General features: G+C 36.3%; 3 protein-coding genes across 3 annotated transcripts in view; 1 reads left to right on the top strand and 2 right to left on the bottom strand.

Moving 5' to 3' along the window:
- LOC108682734 (keratin-associated protein 16-1) overlaps positions 1 to 1,464 on the top strand; it is a 4,550-nt gene extending 3,086 nt beyond the window's left edge. The window contains exon 4 of the mRNA XM_018171970.2: positions 812 to 1,464. Coding sequence (XP_018027459.1) covers positions 812 to 1,393 — 582 coding nt within the window. The 3' untranslated portion in view covers positions 1,394 to 1,464. The remainder of the gene's footprint in view (positions 1 to 811) is intronic.
- Positions 1,465 to 2,900: 1,436 nt separating this feature from the next.
- LOC108682733 (thiopurine S-methyltransferase-like) lies at positions 2,901 to 10,213 on the bottom strand. Its single transcript, XM_018171969.2, has 4 exons — positions 10,110 to 10,213; positions 9,545 to 9,659; positions 7,782 to 7,962; positions 2,901 to 3,200 (listed from the first exon to the last, which is right to left on the bottom strand). The coding sequence occupies exons 1-4, from the start codon at positions 10,174 to 10,176 to the stop codon at positions 2,901 to 2,903; spliced, it is 663 nt and encodes a 220-aa protein (XP_018027458.1). The 5' UTR covers positions 10,177 to 10,213.
- Positions 10,214 to 15,786: 5,573 nt separating this feature from the next.
- Positions 15,787 to 17,687, bottom strand: LOC108682732 (probable thiopurine S-methyltransferase). The gene is made up of 4 exons (XM_018171968.2): positions 17,526 to 17,687; positions 16,867 to 16,994; positions 16,553 to 16,686; positions 15,787 to 16,303 (listed from the first exon to the last, which is right to left on the bottom strand). The coding sequence occupies exons 1-4, from the start codon at positions 17,685 to 17,687 to the stop codon at positions 16,182 to 16,184; spliced, it is 546 nt and encodes a 181-aa protein (XP_018027457.1). The 3' UTR covers positions 15,787 to 16,181.
- Between the last annotated feature and the right edge of the window lie 5,711 nt (positions 17,688 to 23,398).

Here is a 23,398-nt window from a genome sequence, read left to right as displayed (position 1 = left end):
ACATAGGCCTCTGCACCACACATAGGCCTCTGCACCACACATAGGCCTCTGCACCACACATAGGCCTCTGCACCACACATAGGCCTCTGCACCACACATAGGCCTCTGCGCCACACATAGACTTTGGGCTTTGCATTCTCAAATTACGAGCCCTGGCAATCCCTGCCAGTGAACATTCTAATTTGACATTAAAGACTTATTTGTTGAATTCATTAGTTTGAAGCAAGTGGTCTTAATTGTGCTGCACCCAATTAAAAATCAGTCTCACATAGAATACATGACACGCAGTAAACTACTTGCATGGGAACGAATCTTCACAAATCGAGTCGTCACGAAACAGAATGCAGATATGAACAAAGATTTATTATTATTATCCAAACATTCTGTTTAAAAATTACTAACTCCAAACTAATTTGCATCTCCCAACCACGAAATCACAAATTATCATGCCCGAAGTTTATTCTTCCTTGAACGTGAAATTTTTTATTCATGTGAGGAATTTATTTACTGAAGAATTTATTTCATCCAAATTAAAAATTTCATCGAATAGGTTTCATCTCTCCTATTGAGAATCCTAATCAATAGAACTATTTAGTGTGCGACTTGATATGCTTACATTACAAAGTAAGTATGCTACTATTTGGTGAATATGAATATATCAATATAATATTTTTTACTGATTAGACTTTAGCACCAATCCGAGTGGACAGTAGTTGAGACCGAAATACCACCGTGCAATAATTTGACTATTTCATTAATAACATATTTCGCGTTCTTTTCTCTTGTGCTAAAATTCTTAATTCGGCTACAGGTATGCGAAGAGTTTTCTCCTGGGCTAGCGACGTGCGTGCCAAGTAGTACTGCCACCACATGCGCATGTACAAGTAACATGTGCGACCCGTACTCACCATCCTATGCTGCCGCATGCAACGCAGGAGCTCTAGACAACATAGTCGACTGCGCCACGGAGGCAGGGACACAAACTTGCGCCTACGGTCTGTGCATCGATTGTACGAAGGCTTCGGGGGAATGGTACATTGTAACTCCAGACTGCAACGCTGGTTACCTATGCGTTTCAGGTTCCTTGGCGGCTACTCAACAATGTAAAGAGAATGAATACTTGACCTCTGAGGGAAAGTGTGAATCTGCTCCTCCACCGCCTTGCCTTGATTCCTGCTCCCGCAACTGTCCAGATCCCACGAACTGTAAGCAATATTACTACTGCGATGGCGATGGAGGGGTTCTCAGCGGCCCTTTTACTTGTGATCCCGATGAATATTTCGACACCGCAACCAAGCAGTGCGCAAAGGGAGACTCAAGCGTTTGCGATCCTCTGACCCAATGTGCTTTTGCTCAACCGTTAAATGATACTCTTTCGCCGCGCTTTTATTGACCGCCAAACAGTCAGCGCTGCCGACATAACTGAAGGTGAGACTACTTCTTTATGTGAATGTGAAACCACTTCTTTAGGTGAAGGTGAGACCACTTCTTTGGGTGGAGGTGAGACCTCTGCTTTAGGTGAAGGTTAGACTGCGTCTTCAAGTGGAACTGAGACCACTTCATTAGGTGTGGTGTGGGTGATACCACTTCTTTAGGGGAAGGTGAGACCACTTCCTTAAGCGAAAGTGGATCCACTTTTTAAGTGAAGTTGAGACCATGCACTTCCTTTAAGTGCAGGTGTGACCATGCACTTCATTAAGTAAAGTTGAGACCACTTCTTAAGATAAAGTTTAGAAGACTTGTTTAGGTGCAGGTGAAACCTCTTCTTTAGATGAAGGTAAAGCAACTTCTTTAGTTAGGTTCAGGTGAGGCTTCTTCTCCAGGTGAAGGTGAGATCATTTCTTTAGGTGCAGATGGCACCTCTTCTTAAGGTGAAGGTAAGACCATTTGGTGAGATGGAGTTGAAACCACTTCTCCAAATAACGTGCGCTCAAATATTCTCAAAATAATATATATTTATATAAATATTCAAATAAAATTCCTTTGTTTGCAGCCATTAATTAAAGAATTGTCCAAATTATCTTCATCATCTTATATCAATCATTATATTTTGAACAGATGTAGCAAAGTCGACTACAGGGGGATATAGAAGCAGCCGCTCCATCGCAGTAAAGTTGAATCGAGAGGCTGCACCAGAAATTTCCAGGAGCCATTGATGCCCACAAAATTCAGAAAACTATTCACAATAAAGCTACATATACCTACATTCTTTTATTTTCAATGCATGTAACTATTTTTAAGATGGATACGTTTTACCTACCTTTCATCCTTCACGGGCGCATGGACCTTATAATATTATAATTCAGATTCAGAATTTATAAGTAATACAACCGCTGTTCTCCAAAAACGAGGGATGGGTGGCAGTGTTCCAATGAATTAGCTAAAAAGTATTTCGTCTCGACATTATTTCGTCTCGGCGACAGGCCTATCCAGGCCTATTCTTTAATGCCGAAGATACTATACTAAGATACTATACTATTACCATAAAATTTAATATCTTGCGAAAAATCGAATCGAATGTGAGCGATAACTACCTACCTAGATGAACGCACGCAGAAGTCAGGAGCATGAATAATATATTCCAACGGTACTCAAACAAACCACTGACATTCACAATACAATCGCAGACTCATCTCCTTTCGTACATTACTAAGAGCACTGTACGCACATCCAGTCATCGTACCATCACATCTTGTAACGCGTTTAGTTGCAGGATCCCCTGAAAACCGTCCATCAGTTGTCAAGTCATCCTCATACTTGCTCTGCCGTTGATGCATGCAACCTGGGGCTTGCTGGTTACCCTCAGCGAGTTCCCCAAACGGATAAACACGTTGTTGAAGTATTGTTCATCCATCCTATGAGCGAAAAACGATTCAGAAACTTTCACTGGACTACCAAAGTCAATCCGCAGGAAGTTTGTCAGCCCAGTTTGACCGGCGGTAGTCGACCATATTTGTTGTGATGAAAGCGAAGTATCCATCGAGAGCATTTTCCTTAAATCTGTGTGGTACCTCCGGCGATGAAGCGGTGGCCATGCTGCTTCTGATGAAGTCACGCTCGGTGGTGTAGGTGGTGGTAGCAAGTGGTGTATGTAAGTCAGTAGCAGGTGGTGTAGGTGGTGGCAGCGTACCTACCTGGCGGCAACCCGGAGAACCAACGCGACACGAAGCATGACAGAAGAAGGTCGCACCGTTGAGTGGCTGCGTGAAGAAATTCAGTTAAAAATACAAATCTGTTTTCATAATGTTTTAAGAAAATGTATGCTGCTGCAAAGCTGCAATAAATTTCAGACAGAACAGTTTCCGCTAAATTTTCTAGTATACTGCAAAATTTAAATAATACGTAGATTTATAATTTTCCATTCGAATGTCCCTTCGAGTTGACGGAAACAAATGCATGCACACGCAAGCAAACTCGGAAAATTTCATTTTTTACTTCATCGATATTTTTTTCAAGTCGTCAGTTGCGCGTTTGAAGATATTGTCGTACTTATTTTTCCTCAGCCGATGACATCCTGCTATAAAACACAGCAAGTATTTAAACGTTACATACCAAATATTTGATAATTCATTTTTGATGCAAGATGTTTTATTCCACACAGATAAGCGGAACCACATTATTATTATTATCATATATTTGCATCAAAATGTTCATTGTTATTCGATCCAACACCTGTTATTTGCAGCAATCATCCTTACTTCCTGATTTCGTCCACTAAAGATCGAAATAGGCTCATTTTTATCAACCTGGTTGGATAAATTTTTTCATGTTCAGTTCATCACGCAGCTCTGTATCTGTAAACAATAAACTTGCTTCACACCGTAGTCCAGCCTCTCCTTAGCCTCTGAGTATCTTAAAAACTTTTATTTTAGCATTAACAACTCGATCTTTACATATTCACCTTTTCCAAAATAAACGATACAGCACGTTGGAAGAAAGTCTTTAATTTTTACATCATGTCTCGCAACAGGCCATGGGCCTATTTCTTCAACGCCGACGTACACTTCTATTCTATTCTATTCTATTCTAACAAACTGCGACGTCCATCCCAGACTATACACATTTAGCACGTGGTTTGTCTTAGCCACAAAGGAGGCAACCGGTATATAACTTTCACGTTTAATTAATTGCCACATTTATCGAGATTTCCTGTTGAAATGGCATCTTATAATGCCCAAAACCAACCAATTAACATTTGATCAATTTTATGCTCTCTGGACACATATAAGAATATTTAAATCATGCGGGTCTCGAAATGCCGTACATCGGCACTGTATATAACTGAGCCCATGCATCTCTTCTTGGGATCTAGACATGATGGATGAAAACTGAATAAGCTTACGAAATATGTCTCCGATTACATCGATCGTTGACTCTCCGAGTATAAACGCGTTCAAGAAAAGACTAGATAAAGCTATGTAGATATATATATTCTAACTTTACATGCATAAAACCATATAGAATCACTTAGAAGTCTAGTAGTTATTTCAAACCGTCGTCAGTTTGGATAAGATCCGGTCGAAGGACCTGTTTTTAGATCGAGTCTACCAGAAATATCGGCAAATATTTAGCCTAATATTGATCGTAAATAAAAATTACATTCGTTTCCACCTTTAACCAACAACGTTTATTATTATTATCCTATGATAATTATTTCCTTATCCTTATGTTTAAAAATACTGTTTTTCTTCTCTGCGTCAGGTTCTTCTCGGCCTCAGGTAATCAATAAATATATTGTTAAATGGTTAAATGACAATCGTTCAATCGGGAGCTAATTTGTAATAACAATAAAATAATGATTTTAAAATTTGATGGAGCTTCCAGATGCTTTGCAGCAGAAGTAGAAGCGCTTAAGTAATTAAAATTGTCAGAATTTATGCAATGAGCAAAACAGTACTGCTATATTGCTCGACCCATTATAGCCTCAGTCTACAAATCAAATTTATCCTCACATCCATCATTGAAAACATCCAAGTTAAATCTATTTCCTCTGTTATATCTTCGGTCGGTCTCTTATAGTTGACACGGAAAGAAGTCGCCGATGTGCTAGATATTCAGTTTTTTTATTCGGCAACGACGAATTTAAATGCATCCAAATGATCAACTACATCCAAATGATCAAATGTATCCAAATATAATATATAATATGCAGATTTCAAATATACTTCCTAACTGCAATAAAAATTTAATTTTGAGACCCAAATTTAATGTTTTGTGACCTTGTGACCAAATTTAATTTTTTATGTTGCCTGGTGCTACTTAATTTATATCAGATTCTAAATTTAATCATCTTCGATTGGTTGTCTTTTTTTAAACTCCTGCTATACACTTCAGCAGGATGGAAGTATCTGATCTATCCAACAAGACGGATATATCTAATTGATTTCGGTATGTACGCTTGTACTGTGCTTTGCTTACTATGTATCGCATCATTTGAAATTCATTTCTATTGCAGGATTCTCCCTGAGATTGTAATATTCCTGCACACATGTACTCATTCACGATACGGTTTCTCTTTATACTCGCACATAACTATACAATATTCATGCGTGAACCGAATATACAAGAAACTACTTCCTTGCTTTTGCCCTGGAGTTTTAGATCTACTTTCTTCGGCGTGACCTCGTTGACAATGTGTTCTCAATTGAATGAATTTTCTCGAGTCTCAAAGCAATCAAAAATATATATCTGAGTTCAATCTATGTAGCACTTATTTCAATAGTTTACATTAGGCACAAATACTCTATCATTCCCACCTGTCATCAGTAACATATGTACTGCTTGTAACCTTACGGTAGTACTGCGATAAAAAATGATCCGGTTTACGTTTGAGTTGTGGGGTAATTGATGAATCTTAACAAAGCGGCTTTTTATTCAAAGTCCTGATACAACTTTGAAGTCAAACCTAAAGTTTATGTTCAAGCCTTGACCTTGATCCCATGATCATCAAATAGTTATTTTGTTTGAAGAAAATTTTAACTTCAAAAGGAGAGAGCCAAACAACATATCAAATCAATATATGTTTATGGTATTCTAATGATAAATGAAATCAAATTTCACCAGTAAAAAAGTAAGTTTTGATTTAACCATTGTTAGAAATTTTCATTTGCACCTCAATTCAATTCAATAACCGTAATTATTAACTCATTTACTTAATTATCGAATTTAATTTAGGCTAATTAATTAACATTTTTTACTGAAAACTTTCATTAGTCGTTATAATAACCACGCTTGTAGTTGCTCGTATGCTAAATAGGGCACTAGCACTACGAAGTAGCACTATGCACTACGAAGTGTTCCGTTGGTATGCTAAATACGTCACAGACACTAAGCACTTCTCTATGGCTTGTAGTGCGTAGTGCTACTTCATAGTGCTAGTGCCTTATTTAGCATGTCAACCGTAGTGTTCCTTGTCGCACTAGTACGGCACTACGCCTTGTAGTGCGTAGTGCTACTTCGTAGTGCTATAGTGCCCTATTTAGCATACGGGCCAGTGCCTTATCAATTAAAAGAAGAGCTTCTACTTTGGAATTTTTTTGGACGTTGATTTTTGAATTAGCGAATAAAACAAGTACCTAAATAAAATTGGAAGACCATTTATCGTAAATAAATGAATATGCAAAAAAATTGCGTTGCGATGGGTCTTCTTCCAAAAACAAGTAATTCACGCTTGCGTAAATATGAGTACGGAAATTGTGTGAATTTGGAAGCTATTTTTATCTATTTCCGCGGAAACCATGATTTTCTTTTCGAGTAGAAATATATCTTGTACAGTTTCATTTTCATTCAGGGTTGTCTGTCTGCTAACAATACTACATGACGCAGATATTAATTAATATTTGCTATTATAAATACCAAGGCGATGGAAATAAGACGAATCACGCCTCCATTCTAAAAAGGGGTTAGAGTAAAGGTAATTCCAAAAAATTTATGTACCATCTTTTTTGTTCTTAAATTCACTGTTAATTTTCGAATTAATCAATCAAAGGATTTTAGTATACAATCCTGATTTTTTTCTGCCTATTTCATTCCAATGCAGCGCAGTGCGTACAGAATAGGGAATATTAGATGATGGAATCTGTGGCTTGAATGAATGAATCTGTGGCTTAAATGCATGAATCTATGGCTTTAATTAATGAACTTATGGCTTGAATGAATGTAGCTATGGCTTGAATGAATGAATCTATGGCTTTAATTAATGAACTTATGGCTTGAATGAATGAATCTATGGCTTGAATGAATGAATCTATGGCTTGAATGAATGAATCTATGGCTTTAATTAATGAACTTATGGCCTGAATGAATGAATCTATGACTTGAATAACTTTATGGCTTTAATGAATAAATCTATTACTTGAATGAATGAATCAATGGCTTTAATTAATGAATTTATGGCTTGAACGAATGAATCTATGGCTTTGATTAATGAAATTATGGCTTGAATGAATGAATCTATGGTATGAATGAATGAATCTATGGCTTTAATGAATGAATCTATGGCTTGAATGAATCTAAACAATCAATTAATTCTTATCGACATCTTTGTCGACGGTTTGATTTAAACCTCCAGTAGCCGTCTTCTTTTTGATAGAAGTNTCGAATTTCACGATTAGAATGATCAGTGATAGAGATAGACTGAAAATTCGCCAACTTAACGAGCATTGACATGTTTTCTTATGACAAGTTAGTCATTAGAGAAATTTAAACCTACTTCGACAAATTTAGCCATCAGAGCGCAACTTTATGTAACAGGTACTCATGACAATAATTTATAATGTTACCTTGTCGAGTGTTGTGATCCATTTAGTAATAGATTGAATGTAGCAAAACGAGGTTACCTGGTAAGTCTTGCCATAAGCGGTCTTGGTGAGACGGAAGTCAAGCTTGTGCTCCTCCCCAAACTCTTGCACGATTTTTTCGACTCCTTCGACGCCCACAACCCGATGACCTGACTTGTACAACCTGAAAAAGTGAATTTTCGTTAATTTTTTATTCATTGCTATTAACTCATAACTCCATAGTCCATTTTACGCGTTCCACTTTCGTTGTGTGAAAGATATCTACGAGTATATGAAAGGGCATGTAAACTTAATATCTTATATTAGTCTTCGTAAACATAGCGATAGACTTGGTCATTTGATGAATCAGTAGTTTTGTAAGTTTCTTATAATTCTGTATTCGTACCCTGAATTATATTAAATCGACGTACAATATACTCCAGAGTATTAAGTACTATCTCTAAAGAGTATTTACTCGACACGCTAGAAATCCTTCGCGTATCAACTCGATGCGCATTCAACTTTCTAGCCTATGACTCGTCGCGTTAAAACTTCTTCTCGTATTAATCGACGCGGTGAATCTTACCAGCGTGTTATATAGACACGCAATAAACTACATATGCGTATAATATCAACGCGAAAACACAGTCTAATATATAAAATAAACACGCACTTAAGCCACGTTTTCGAAATAAATCCATGCTCCACTCTATGAATAACAAAACTTCTTAAATCGAATTTCTCGTTCATGTACGAATTCAGTTTCGTTTACAATTAAGCTGGGACAGGAAATAAGCTGTACAGCCTGGCCTCATAGACTTCAATACAATTTGGCGCTCAATGTATGTGTGAATGGTAGCCGACTATGTGTTCCAATTGTTGAGACCTCTGTAAACTTTTGAATCCATAATATTCATTGCCTATCGTGGCGTTCAAATATTACTATAGTGGCCATTTTGAATTCATGATTGCTTCAGCTTGCTATAAGCGTGACCCGAGTATAAGGAATGTGTGTACTCATGCTCGGTTATGTATTTCTGGTCTTCTACTGTTGTGTCAGATTGAATTGCGGTAAAATTGTTCACTATTCATAAAAAATATTTCAATAGTTCATTGATTTGCAATATTACTTACACGTGTAGATTTTTCTCAATCTAAACTTCATTTCGACTAACATTTCGCAATTCTTGAGCTGCGACAAGATGTTTGAGAAAGCGACGATGCTTCCTATTCATGACGATAACATCCTTTTTATCTTCATTTTGCATCAACGTCTTGGATCATTTCCAGAAGAAACAAAATATTCAACTTTTTCGCTTTGAATTATTCAGTCTCAACGACAAAGACCATTAGACATTTGGATTTCTCCAAGATACTTTTTTCACCGTTTTATTCCTTCACAGCTAATTTATAAATCCATTCACTCCATATTTTCCTGGCACTCACCACAAGAAGTCGAGCGCCTTGCCACACAGAGGGAACTCACCACAAGAGGTCTAACGTCTTGCCACACTGAGGGAACTCACCACAAGAGGTCTAGTGTCTTGCCACACAGAGGGAACTCACCACAAGAGGTCTAGGGTCTTGCCACACAGAGGGAACTTACCACAAGAGGTCGAGGGTCTTGCCACACAGAGGGAACTCACCACAAGAGGTCTAGTGTCTTGCCACACAGAGGGAACTCACCACAAGAGGTCGAGGGTCTTACCACACAGAGGGAACTCACCACAAGAGGTCGAGGTTCTTGCCACATGGAGGGAACTCACCACAAGAGGTCTAGGGTCTTGCCACACAGAGGGACCAGCACCCTCTTGTCCCGCCCCTGCAGCACCTCCCCAGCGTACTTCACCAGGCAGGGATGGAAGTCAGATACGTGCCATTCTGAACGCATTGTGCATGAGTAAATCAAACATTAAGTAATAAATGATTCAATTCGAGCACCGTGTTTTTATGTATAAAATTGCAGTTCACGTTGAAAAATGACGCAATTTAACACTAATATCATTGTGAATTATAGAATAATCAGGTAAAATGAGAATTTTTGCGCATCAGCTTATGGTAGGACCGAAATGGTAGATAATTAGGAGACACACACTCTTGTAAAAAGTAAATAAACTGTATAGGCAGACTTGGAACTTTGATGCTATGTTAACTGCAAAACGCGTACTAATGTTTGTACATTTTTGAAACCATAGCGACGACTTCTCTCATAAATAAAATTTTTTTAATTACAAAAGTTCAGGTTCCCTTCCCTCGTTATCATTAACATTGTTATACGCATCAATTAGAAGAGGGTTTCAAGTAAAAAAATATAAGTACAAGACAGCTCACCAGTTTTTCCAGTTGCCCAGCGGTTATCCCAAAAATCCATTGTTCGGTAATTAGCAACAGAGGCCATGGTGAGAACGATACTCTATAATACTCGATGTAAAAATTAAGGTTTTGACTGTAACGGAAGAAAAAAGCTTTTATAAATAATTCATGACTGTGTGTTTAACACAGCTCGTCATTATATTACTTTGTCCCAAGATATTTGTACGAAAGATACGAACTCACATCCCAATCATAACAATCACGATCACTAATTTTATATTTATATAACAATCACAATCCGCGGCTTTGGGCAAAATTTAAGAAGAACTTATGAACATAGCATAATCTTCTTAATCGCCGTAAAATACAATAAAATTACACATTTTATTGATTTTTTACGTAACTAGTACAAAAATCTTATTTGATGTGTTTAAAAAATTGAACATTTTTTATAAAAAAATGGACGTAAAATACAGTAAAATTACACCTTTTAATGATTTTTTTACATAACTAGTACAAAAATCATGTGTTTACTTTAATTCGTTATTTGTATCAATCTAAATTCTTAAAATTGATCATAAGCTAATTGTTCACTTGTTGACAACCCCATATAAATGGTTCTCAAATGATAAATAAATAAATGCCCTGATTTGCCCGACGTTTTGAAACGAAGGCTCAATATATATAACTGCATATCAAAGTCCACATCTTTGCAAGGCTTTTCAAATTGGTGTGAGTGCTTAAAGTATCTGTTTAAGTAAATATAAAGAAAATATTCGGTACGAAAGCGAAGTGACTCCAACGACAATGGCCTAAAACGACAAAAAATTTACGCTGTGGAGGCATATGTGTGACAATTTGCCTCATAAACGTATAGATGCTGTCCTCTTTTTGTACCAAAAATTTCCACATTATTAACACTTGTCTCACATGAACAGAATAATTGTGGTTGTTTTGAGTGCACGCGTGATGATGAAGCATCATCATTTTCCCAAAATTTCAAACGACGCCCTACTCCAATAGACCCCAGCTTCTCAAAGATTTGAATCTTGCCGCGCTCCTATAGTTTCCTCTGTGATGACTCCTGAAATTTCTGTGGTCTCTTTCTTGCAATGATTGGTTCGCTTTTTTGCGTGAATGATTGAGAGACATGAATATGGCCGCTTTACAGTGTTATTATGAAATATTAAATGCATTTTGCAAGGAATGATGTAAGTGCATTAGCCGCTTGGTTTTATGCATATTTTAAAAATATACCTCATAAATTGTTTATTAACAGAAATTTTGAAACTCAAACTACATTGCACAGTAGGCGCACCCATCTTACGAAATAGCTGAGATGTATAACGAAAACCAGCCAGCAGGAAGAAAAAACTAAAAACTTCACTACAAAAAGCAGGAAGAAACCGTCAATGGAAACGAGGAAAAGGATCGAAGTCCGAGCGAAAGTTAGCTCCCTAAAAATCAAGCAACGCAAGACCTGCATGTCAGCAAACAGCTTCGTGCCCAACAGTCTTTTTCCCTGGACCTTTTTCTTCTTATTATTTTTTCTTCTTCTTATCATCAACCATCCTGTTAAAATTGACTTTTACATGACAGACTATTGGTAACGAAAATTTCGTATTGCTCAATGAAGAATAGGATGAAATAAATTTCGAATTATAGTTTCGATTCAACGACGATTCAAGCATTCACATTAAGAGTCCCAGCCATCAGACTTTAATACTAATTCGCAGAACAACTGACACAAGTGTCTGCATCCTAATTTAAGCCTAAAGCTGCAGATCAGATTTTATAAGGCCTGACCTAGGCTTAGGTCATGGCTGACAAAACCATGCCTGCAATCTCCGTTTCGCTGACCTTGCATTGATGAGCATAAGAAATGACCGATGCATGCCTTGAGGGTTAACTGGATACTTTCACAAACTCAATTTTGCCGTCGTATTCAACATTATTGTACAGAAATATTCCGTATTTCGACAACGGTTATCAATTACATTTTATTTTTTTTTTCAAACAACTAACGTAGCTAGGTTATTTATTTTTTAAACTTTTGGTGTTACTAATGGGGACTGATCATTAGCGGAACCAAAGATTCACCTTCTGATGCACTATGCTTTTTTAAAACGCAGAAGAAAAATATTGAGAGAAAATTTGCATGAACTAATCACTATTATTTTTGTGTTTATTTTTTATTTTGTGTAAACACTAAGTTTGTTGATGAAACAAGACTTGAACATGGGGTGCGTGTTAGATGTTGGTTTGGCCTGTTATTATTTAATCCGGGTGTTTTAGTTTCATACCTATCACCTGGATGCGGGACGATGGGGTTCGGGTTCTAACCTAGTTTTCTATAGTATACATTCAGGTTAGCCCGCAATTTATCTTAATAAATTGGGAATCTAATTTCATTAATTATCGTCATCACGAATCCCGTAATCATAAATCCAGTCATCACAAACCTCATCCTCCTGATTCCCGAAAATAATGTTGAAACTTAAGTAGCTATAGTTAAGGCAATACGCGTTCAAACACATATTCAGAGTGAACCTCCCATTATATTCATTTTCAAATTTGAAGTAAACTTAAACGTCCCACTTTTGAATAAAATTTAGACCCAACAATTAATTTCTTGGATAATATCCCGATTCATATCGTGGATACAACAGCCCCTTATATATCTACTGGACAGGCTTCAAACACTCAAAAAACACAAACTTTACATAACATAACATAACATAATATAACATAACATAACAGAAAAAACATAAAATAACATTAAAAAAATAACATATCATAACATAACACAACATAACATATTATAACACAACAAAACATAACATAAAATAACCTATCTAATGAAGCGCCGGATCAATCTAATGTATGCTATATAACATGCAACGTTGTTACCAAGATAGAGCAGCAGGCCTGAGATAAACTTTCAATAGGAGACCACCCCACAGACTAGTGGGGTATCCTGCAGGGTCAGGCCTTATATAGCTGCGTTGTAGAGTTATACTAGTCAAATTTTCTTATATACTAGTAGCTACTTTGTAGAGATTTACTAGTCAAATTATCTTATATACGGGTAGCTACGTTGTATAGTTTTAGTAGTCAAGTTATCTTATATACGAGTGGCTACGTTGTAGAGTTTTACTAGTCAAAGTATCTTGTATACGAGTAGCTACGTTGTATACTTTTAATCGTTGAAAAATATTTTTTCTGCTGCCATGACTGGCACTTGTATTTACCTCATAAAAGTGGGATAAGTAAACAATTTTTCTGCACAATAGATCAATGATAAAAATAACTATTAAGGGAGTTGAATAAGTGAATTTTTATGGTAAAATAGTGAATCTAGTGTGCTGTACACAGACCTTGCCGTAAAGGAAAAAATTTCTGTTCATCAGCTTTGTAGTAATTCATGCCATGAATTGCTGCAGAGAATTTTTTAATAATTCTCTGCAGAGAAGAGATAATTGCTGCAGAGAATTTTTTCAAGACAAGAAACAAACCTCAGTTAAAAATTGATCGTTGCACCTGTCATTTGCAAACTCAAATTATTGCTGGGTAAAACTAAATTAAGGATTTTTCTCGCTGAAAATAATTTGGAATATAGTCTATTTTGAACACATCTAGGCAACTCTCTCTGGAAAAATACACCATATCCATTATAGAAACGATAATACTAGTGGGGTATCCTGCAGGGTCAGGCCTTATATAGCTGCGTTGTCGAGTTTTAACAGTTCAATTATATTTTTCTGCTGCCATGGCTGGCACGTGTATTTACCTCGTAAATGTGGGAAAGTAAACAATTTTTCTGCAAAATAGATCAATGAAAAAAAAACTATTAAAGGAGTTGAGTACGGGAATTTCGTTAAAAAATATTGAATCTTGTCTGCTGTACACAGGCTTTGACGTAAAGGAAAAAAATTTCTGTTCATCAGTTTGTAATTCATGCCATGAATTTGCGCAGACAATTTTTTTGTCAGACTGCTGTTGTTGTCAAAAAATGTCTACATGAACTCTTTCTATGAAGGATTTCCTTCCTCAGATTTTTTCTTATTTCCAGAAGTCAGCAATTTGAAAAAAACTCCTAAAATTTCAACCGTCATTGCATAAAACATTGAACATTTTTCTATTTATTCATTTCAATGACGTTAGCTGTGATCCATCGACGTAAGCTCTTCAGTAGGAGAAGTTTTCCAGCCTCGCTTCGTGTGTGGAACAAATAAATGCTGATAACGTCAAGAGGAGATACTATACAAGGCACTTTTATTTAGAAAGGAACATGAGGAAAGGGAACATGAGGCGTAGGGTGGCACTCCAGTAGTGCCTTATATGAACCAAATAAGTAATTACTAAACGCAGTGTCAGAAATTTAAATGTTCATAATGATTTGTGCACCATCGCCCATTGAGCAGTTCTTCATAATTTGGCTGTAACTCGCTTCTCTATTCCGTTGTCATTGTAATTTCCGTTCGCACATTTACACTATTATTTTATTATAATTTACACTATTAAAATTATTAAACTCTTCATATGAAATTTGGAAACTTCACTGGAAAATATCTAAAAAAATTTCATATACTGAACATTTTGAGAATTGGCTCGACCAAAGAAACAATATATACGTTATAAAGTATATACATGTAGGAATAATAATAACTAAGCTTTATATTATATTAAGTCAATTTTTTCGGTCCAGCTCAAAATAAAAATATTCATTGGATTTTTTTCTTCTAAATGACTGGATCGCTTATATTATCTTCTTATATCTTCTGTCGAATCGCTTATATCAGTGCTGGGAATCTTAAGCACAGGTTTATCATTTCTAATATGCATTGATTTGATTGCTATCAATTCTCTGTTTGAAGATTTCACACGGCCGAATTGACTATAGCTAATAAAATTTATCCATTTCTATATCAGTATTACTATACACACACTAATAGCTAATTTATACAGGTTTCATTGAAGACCAGAACTTGCTTTTTATTAACAATTTTCCTATTGTCGTTTGCAATAATACAGCTTAATAAAAAATACGCTTTGGTCTTCAATCAAACCTGTATAAATGAAGAACTTCTGCCTAACTACACTAATAATAGATAATTATACACGTGCGATTGAAGACCAGAGAATTCTTTGATTTAAATTATCAGAGAGTGGAATAATTCTTCAGAAAAGGAAAGTTTCAGGAAGTAGTTTTAGTTTATTAAAGACGTTTCGAATGCAACAAACATTCATTTTCAAGTTAAAATGAAACAGAATTACATTTTGAAATTTTGACGAAAATGAGTACATAATATATCTAAAATCATCAATCGTACGTGTATAATCTGGCAATTTCTGCCATTTAATATTAATAGCTAATTATATACTAATTATGTTAATAATCAGCATACTACCCAGTTAAATTTCGGAGACGCATTCTGCGCCGTTCACGGCAGAAGAACAGTTTAGCAGCATTTAATTCTTATCGACTATTTTGTCGACGGTTTGATTTAAACCTCCAGTAGCCGTCTTCTTTTTGATAGAAGTCAATCTTCGAGGCCTTTCATAGTTAGTGTTATGAATTATTTAATTGTAGAGATTTCACTATCATATTATTGAAACGAAACTCGACAGAGTAAAACAATGTAAATAGACGGTTCATCAATTTTTGAGTAAGTGGCTGGGAAAGATCATGGCATGCAAGATGCAGCCTTCTACCATGCAATAATTTATTGTTCAAAACCCAATAGAAGTTTTCATAAGTAATTGCTAATAACTACTAATTAACGCAGATAAAATGCAACTCGGTTAATAACTGCACAAATAATAACTGACATGTATTATTTCAATCTATTTTCATTTCTATGACATTCCAAAATAATAAAAGCCATTTCGCGGCTAGTGGAGTGACAGCGATAAAATTGGAACTTGGTTACGTATTGATTCGTGTACAAAATTCTTGAACCCCATTGTAATGTATCAACAACCACAAATACTTAGCAATCAGAAGCATTATTCTTATGCCTTGAAACTCGAAAAACGGAGATTATAAAAAAATCGTCAAAACTTCAACCATCCATGTCTCGTTATTCATCATTTCTTTTTAGGCGTCATGAGAACGTAGCGTTCAGCGAGCGCCTCGATGCCTGAAGGCAGGAGCTTCTGGAAGTCATTTCCACCATGTGACTCGAGTAGCTTGCATTCTGCCTTGTCTCCTGCGATAGAAAATTTATCTGTTCATTCGGAAATATTATTATTACCTAGAAATAAACGCGTGTTTTAAAAAATTTGCGGAAGTTTTACATATTGTGTAATCCTTTCTTGAGTTGTATTCTGTTTCACAGGCGTTGATGAGTATTTCTTTATTGATGGTCATTTCATAGTTTTCTTCACCATGAGCTTTCTTTTTCAATTTATTTGGTAGAAATTAATTTTATATATTATAATAATTAAAAGTTGCTCACCATACAGCACGGTCAGTTCAGAAAGAGGAATGGAGCTTGGTGGGCCGTTGAAATTTGGAAAAGGAGCGTAGTCCAGGCTGACCAGGAGATACCGAAATTCAGGCTCCAGCAGACTCATCATCACTGCCGCGTACCTGAGCAATCAAATTTTCGCTGTTGAACGTTCTACACATCTCACTCTGTTCGGGACCAAAATATGTATATGCTACAATATTAATATTAAATGGCAGGATTTACTTACAATGTTATGAGATGGTTGCAAGTTGAAGCATGACATACGCATGATCACACTTTATTATGGTACAATTTCTCACTTCTCTCTGTCGCAGACGTTGATGGCGATGATGGAAGCGCGGTCCCACACAACGTCGAAGAGTCCAATTTTTGCGGGTGACAAACTGAAGAGGTCCTCCACCACAATCTGCAGCCGTCCGTCTGGCGTCTGAAATGAAGATATTGAAATAAACAGGAGGAAAAAATGATTAGCAGATGGAAAATGTCCTCCACTGGCAGCTGGAGCTATATATCTTGGTCTGAAACGTGGACATGTAAAAAACGAAATTAGAGAACAACCTAATCAATCAACTCATGGAGTTCTCCGCTCTCTGTGTGACTCATCTGAGGTCTACAATTTTTGAGCGATGATATGGTCACGAAACAACAGAGAACAAACTGAAGTGGTCGTTCATCACTGTCTCGAGCCGCCCGTCTGACATCGTAAATACGAACTATCGAATTTCACGATTAGAATGATCAGTGATAGAGATAGACTGAAAATTCGCCAACTTAACGAGCATTGACATGTTTTCTTATGACAAGTTAGTCATTAGAGAAATTTAAACCTACTTCGACAAATTTAGCCATCAGAGCGCAACTTTATGTAACAGGTACTCATGACAATAATTTATAATGTTACCTTGTCGAGTGTTGTGATCCATTTAGTAATAGATTGAATGTAGCAAAACGAGGTTACCTGGTAAGTCTTGCCATGAGCGGTCTTGGTGAGACGGAAGTCAAGCTTGTGCTCCTCCCCAAACTCTTGCACGATTTTTTCGACTCCTTCGACGCCCACTACACCTGAACCTGAAACCTTCACGTCCTTTTCTCTTTCAAATTTATATTGAATAATTACCATTTGCGTTTGATTTAAGTTGTTACACTTTTTTAACAAGCGTTTAATTTTAATCCTGTACAGTATCCTACAGGTTTAAAAATTCATCTCGCGACGAGTTTTAATTGTTACGTCTATTGCTCCCCCAGACGTACCTATACCCCAAGCTGGTTCACAGCTCCCTCGCCCACGATAGCTTCACCTGTCAAAACTTCCCCTCATCTGTGCCATTCCCAACCCAGAGAAAGGACGGCAAGTTTGTCGGCAACAGGAGGTGAGCTTCGTAAACCTGTTCGACCTGTTGTGTCATTCTGGTCTCTATTTGGAAGCGGATAGAAGCAACAAATGAAGGAAATTTCAGCATATACTGATAATTGACTCAATAATATGTATACATTGAGCGTCGGAATATTACTAATTTAATTTAAACTTCGCAGGTACAGAAGTGAATTCTCGGACGATATGGTTAAGATCGAGTGCCCTGTTAAATGCAGACCTCCTAACCATCAAGACTGGAAATTTTGCTGAAAATTTTCATGCGAGGTTTTTTGTATTGGTTCTACAAACCGGTTAATAAGTCTCACAGGCTTGTTCTTTTACTTTCCAGTACGAACTTAAAGGATCTACAAAGGGATTCTTCATAGATGTGTTGCATTATTTCCATTATTTGATCTATACGGCAAAATTTTTAACATGTTTTAATAAATTTTTCCTTTAAAAAATTATAAAAAAATTTTGTTTTAGTGCACGGAGTTGTCACCGAATTTCGGTATTCTTGATGATTATTTTTCTTAATATAGGTCAATAATTGTACAATTGTCATTGAATGAAGAGTCAGCAGGTCTAAGGTATCGACGTCCAGAACGTGTTCTCGCCGTATTGAATAGAAATTATTATGCAACTTGTGAGGAACGGAATGAACTTTTTGACAGGTCCAAGTTTAATTGTAGGACCAAACAAATTATAAAAACGATATAAACCATGATAGACTGCTGTCATTATTCTTAAAAAAAACGTAAAATTAATTAAATTCATGCGCATCTCAATGAAAGATATATATTGATTAAAATGAACCCTTTTCGGGGTGCAAAGGTTAAATTATTGCACCTAAACTTAGTGCGATAATAACTTAATAAAATTATGCTCTCAGGCAACGTATGAAAAAACAAAAATTACTTATTTGTCGGTTCCTCTGAGCTATGGTGCTACAATTAATTTTGGTCATAATTAGCATTGTTAGGATGACGATGCAACATTCAATTCTGATCATCACTAACTAGGTGAGGATGATAATGTAACATTCAATTAAGATCGTCACTAGCTAAGGCGAGGATGATAATGTAACATTCATTTCTGATCATCCATAGCTAGGCCTGGATGGTAATGCAACATTCACTTAAGATCACCACTAGCTAGGTGAGGATGGTAATGCAACATTCAATTAAGATCATCACTAACTAGGTGAGGATGGTAATGCAACATTCAATTAAGATCATCACTAGTAACTAGGTGAGGATGGTAATGCAACATTCAATTCTGATCATCCTCATGTTGGGGAGAAGGATTAAGAATATTAAGTGCCTCAAGAAGACCAAATTGCTCATCTTAGCTGTAAGATGTATTTCCTTGTTTTAAGAGACTCACTCGAAATTTTATCCTTGTCTTATAATGCATAAACAGATATTGAAGAGTGCTTGCACGTAATGCATAACCCGGTATTGAAGAGTGCTTGCACGTATAGCCTGACGAACGAATGTAATTATTGTTCTCGATCATTCTTCTAACCAATTTTCAACTGAACGATCTATAGCCAAAACTGTCGTGATGACCTTATATAACTTCTGGCCTGGGCAGCTGCCTGATATATTAAACTGGACTGCAAGAAACAATGCAATTTATAATATTTGAAATAATTTAGGATTGAAAAAATTGCATAGTTGCGGCACTGAGACTAGGCTAGTTAAATGCACTGGACAGGTTAAAAGAATATTGTTGAGCCATCGTTCGTCCTATTATTAATGAGCGTTACACTACCCAGACAACTGAATAGTTCTGTTAATTTTTTATATTATGAACAGTTATTTACACGAGTGTCGTTTGATTATGGATTCTTAATATTGATTAAGGTTATAAGCGACGTAATCACTCAATATCACACAAATTGCTCGTCATCAACATTTATTAAAATTTCTATTTACTTTGTATTCACTTAGGTTGAACGGATGAATTGATGTGTGATTTATTATTTTATATTAAACTTTTTTTTTGTAAAAAGTGAATCACGTTTGAAGTAAAATAATAAAACTTTTATGTTTTTTTTTTGTTCATTCCTAATCGGTCTAACTACTCAAAACATGTTCTGGACCATTTAATGAGTTTTTGTGCACTGCATCATAGTTGACAATACGCGACATGGATATGTTCTTCCCGCGAGCTCTACTAACCGACGTATGACATCTTCTGTGTCCTAAGTCTGCAAATATTTAGCGTTACTATAGGTATTAGCCTATTTCTCGAACATGTTAGAGGAAAGTGGCGATCAAACACAATTATAAGAGAGCAGATGAAATTTACTAAATTTACCGTACGTATCTATAGGGAAGTATTCGATGATGACGGAAAATTATTGCCGGCAATTAATGACAGCACGAAACTCTGAGTGAAAGCCCAAACGAACGTGACCGGGAATACCATAATGAAACATGATCGCTTTACGCAACGTGATTTTGATCTCTTAATTCGGATGGTTGAGGCCTCAAAGACTAGCAATGCTCAAGCTCTTTTATTGCACAGGTTGTTATCAGTCTACTGTTTGAATCTTGAATCATTTCGCGATCTCTGCGTAAAGTCTGAGCGTTTAAGTTAAAAAGTTTGGACGATTATCAGTCCCCATATATTGAACAGGTTACACTTAAAAGATAAAGATTCTGAAGTGCAGTAAATTTGGCGAAAAAATATCAATCGTATGCCGGAATGAAGCAGAAAATCAGACGATTCCGTAATTTTAAGAGTTTTTTTCACTGGTGCAATAGGAGTCACAACCTTTCATATTTTATTAACTCTAGTCTCTAGGCACTTTATAAGTGTTGTTTGAAATAGATCTATACTCATTGTTTGCTTCTTCATGTTCAACGATCATATTCATATCTCCACTCAAATCTCCTGAAACCTGTCAATCACGTCAGGATTCAGTGGTTTAAAGCCTATATCTAAACAATTTATAACAGAAAATTTGGATAGATGAAATAAGGTTAATCAATGCCTTATTTAAAATAATACAGATCACCAATACAGATCAACGTGAGAGCTGCTCAAATAAGTAAACTCGGTTTATCTTCTTGCATAGCAACAAACAAAGCAATTACCTTCTTGCAATAATTGTTGGATTGATAAACAAACATATAAAAAACTATTGACCTATCCCTCAACACCATGGACCAGCAAAGCTTAGATAATTTGCTACCATATTTCAGCCTTGAAAAATTCCACTAAATGACAAAACAATGGTGAATGCGAATAGCCCTGTTCACCCAGGTAGACTACTTGAATAAATGATAAATAACGACATCGAAGGAAAGAGCCTATGGCAAAGTTAATGACGGATGTAGAGTATGAATTGATTGCGATCTATTCTGAAAGAAATTTTCAGTCGCTTAGTTAATCTCAGCGCCGGATCGAAAACTTCCACCAGCTCGGTAACGGGGGAAGGATTTTCTAAAGAAGGGCTTATCGAGGGAAATGAACAGAGCGATTCTTAGCTTGATCACGCTTGCTGAGTAGGCGAGTCATGGGCGTACAGGGCGAGGAATCCGAAGTGGCGGCCTGTCGTTGGTAGTGATAATAATATGCGTTTTAAATTTTTTATAGACAACACTTCTAAAGAGTTCAGTGTCTCCGATGTTACAATTTTACAGTGAATTTCTTTTTTTATTTTGGAATTTTTGAAAAATATATATATTTTTTCAATTTATTGATTCAAGCATTGTCTTCGACTTTACGCAAGTGTGCAAAATTTCAGATCGATTGGACAGGTAGAAGTATGTTAAATATCGATTATAAGATTTGTAACAGACAAACAAACAAGAAGTGAAGTTGAAGGGGAGTGTCAAAAAATAACACCAGCTCCACATCTAAAGACTAAAAATGACATTTAAATTTTTTATATTGATTCATTATTATTTCTAATTTAATTTCAAATTGCCGTTTTTTTAAATAATGCTTTCAGGACAGGCTTTGGAAGCTGACGAGAAGCTATACTATGTATGAAATTAATCCATAATTTATTCTCTGACATTACGCAATTCAAATATAAGTTCTAACTTTCTGGCTCTTGGGACAGTTTGGTGTAGTGGTTAAAGGTGGTCTGGGCTAGAAAGATGGATCTGAGGTGGAGGGTTCGTATACCAGGCTGGTCTTCTGACGAAGTAGCCAGTTCTGAAAAACCTCCTAGCCCCGGCGAGGGATCGAACCCACACCGTATAGTTCAAGCAATAAATAGGCATTACCCACCACAACAATCTGACCTGCCCCCCTATGGAAGGGTATAAATACAAAGGTGCCATCTTCCAAAGGTTACGGTATAACTGTAGGTAAGAAACAAGCTGTAGCTAAACGGGTTACGTAGATAGGAGACAAACAAATTTAACCCGTATCCCTGTTGCTGAAGTAAACTCCTATATTGAAGATCGCTCACAGGCTATCAAATTCTCTTTGACGATCACATCATGTCTCGCGAGTGCCTTTACCAGACACTCACAGATGGGTCAATGAAAAACAGACTTCATAATTGCTTCTAATATTGAGTCCATCTTCAACATGACGCATTCTGCAAAACAGAGTGGCATCAGAAGGCAGAACTTAGTCGTATTGGTAATTCTTCTGAACGTTAGTCGGCAACGACTGAGCAATTTGAGGCACTTTAGAATTATTCAGATTTCAATCTAGGCGGAAGTAGTCTTAGGTATAAAGAATAAAAGTATTAGATTTCTACCTAGGTACGGCAACATGAAAATATTTGTTAAGGAAACGTTTCGCTCAGGGTTAAATAGTACAAACTGCCTGATTAAGTTGCACAAAGGGGAATTTAAAATAGCAATTAATTCACAGTTCATAGACAATTAGATTCATTCGAACAATCACGTTGATTGGCAGAAAGATGGAAAATCAGTTTCAATAAAACAAGCACACGTCATAAATGGGGCAAAACTACTAAGAAATGACAATATATCAAAGATCATTCAGGAAAGTTTAACCGGATTCAATGATGCGGCACATAGTTTTTAGACTGAGCGTAATGACAAGATAGAAAATCATGTAACAATAAATGATACTTGAGCATCCCCGCTCTTGTCACTGATAAATCAGGTGAAATTTACACATAAAAATGATGCAAAGTTATTAGAAAATGACTAACCTATATTCATGTTATCAGGAGAGAACTTAACACCGGAATTCTTATAAAATACAGGTCACACATGCTAATTCTTGATACTGCATAGAACAAGTTGAGATAATGGCCACTGGAAGATTCTATCAATTTAATTTTTGTTCGAAACGAGTTTGCTGCAGAGTCACATTACAGACAATTTGCTACGAGGATACTTTTAGAACATAAATAAGATAGGTAACGATTAAATTACTCACTTTTCCTACATGTCACACTGATTCGTTTTTGCTTTTCCTACATGTCACATTGATTCGTTTGTCCCAGTAATGGGGAAGCCCTCGATGCTGCT

This window comes from Hyalella azteca, unplaced genomic scaffold, assembly GCF_000764305.2.
Source record: "Hyalella azteca isolate HAZT.00-mixed unplaced genomic scaffold, Hazt_2.0.2 contig2211, whole genome shotgun sequence".
Taxonomy (NCBI): Eukaryota; Metazoa; Arthropoda; class Malacostraca; order Amphipoda; family Hyalellidae; genus Hyalella; species Hyalella azteca.
Note: the sequence above shows the minus strand (reverse complement) of the source record. Positions and strands in the feature narration are given on the sequence as shown.

What these genes read in the sequence shown, in the direction of transcription:
- LOC108682733 (XM_018171969.2), bottom strand. Translation starts at nt 10,176, where the DNA reads ATGGCCTCTGTTGCTAATTACCGAACAATGGATTTTTGGGATAACCGC. An exon ending in CTGGGCAACTGGAAAAACTG is followed by an intron (nt 9,660 to 10,109) that starts GTGAGCTGTCTT and finishes CAATGCGTTCAG; the next exon opens with AATGGCACGTATCTGACTTC. An exon ending in GGATCACAACACTCGACAAG is followed by an intron (nt 3,201 to 7,781) that starts GTAACATTATAA and finishes TTCTTCACGCAG; the next exon opens with CCACTCAACGGTGCGACCTT.
- LOC108682732 (XM_018171968.2), bottom strand. Translation starts at nt 17,687, where the DNA reads ATGGTAATTATTCAATATAAATTTGAAAGAGAAAAGGACGTGAAGGTT. An exon ending in CTCATGGCAAGACTTACCAG is followed by an intron (nt 16,995 to 17,525) that starts GTAACCTCGTTT and finishes TCTTCATTTCAG; the next exon opens with ACGCCAGACGGACGGCTGCA. An exon ending in TGAACTGACCGTGCTGTATG is followed by an intron (nt 16,304 to 16,552) that starts GTGAGCAACTTT and finishes TTTCTATCGCAG; the next exon opens with GAGACAAGGCAGAATGCAAG.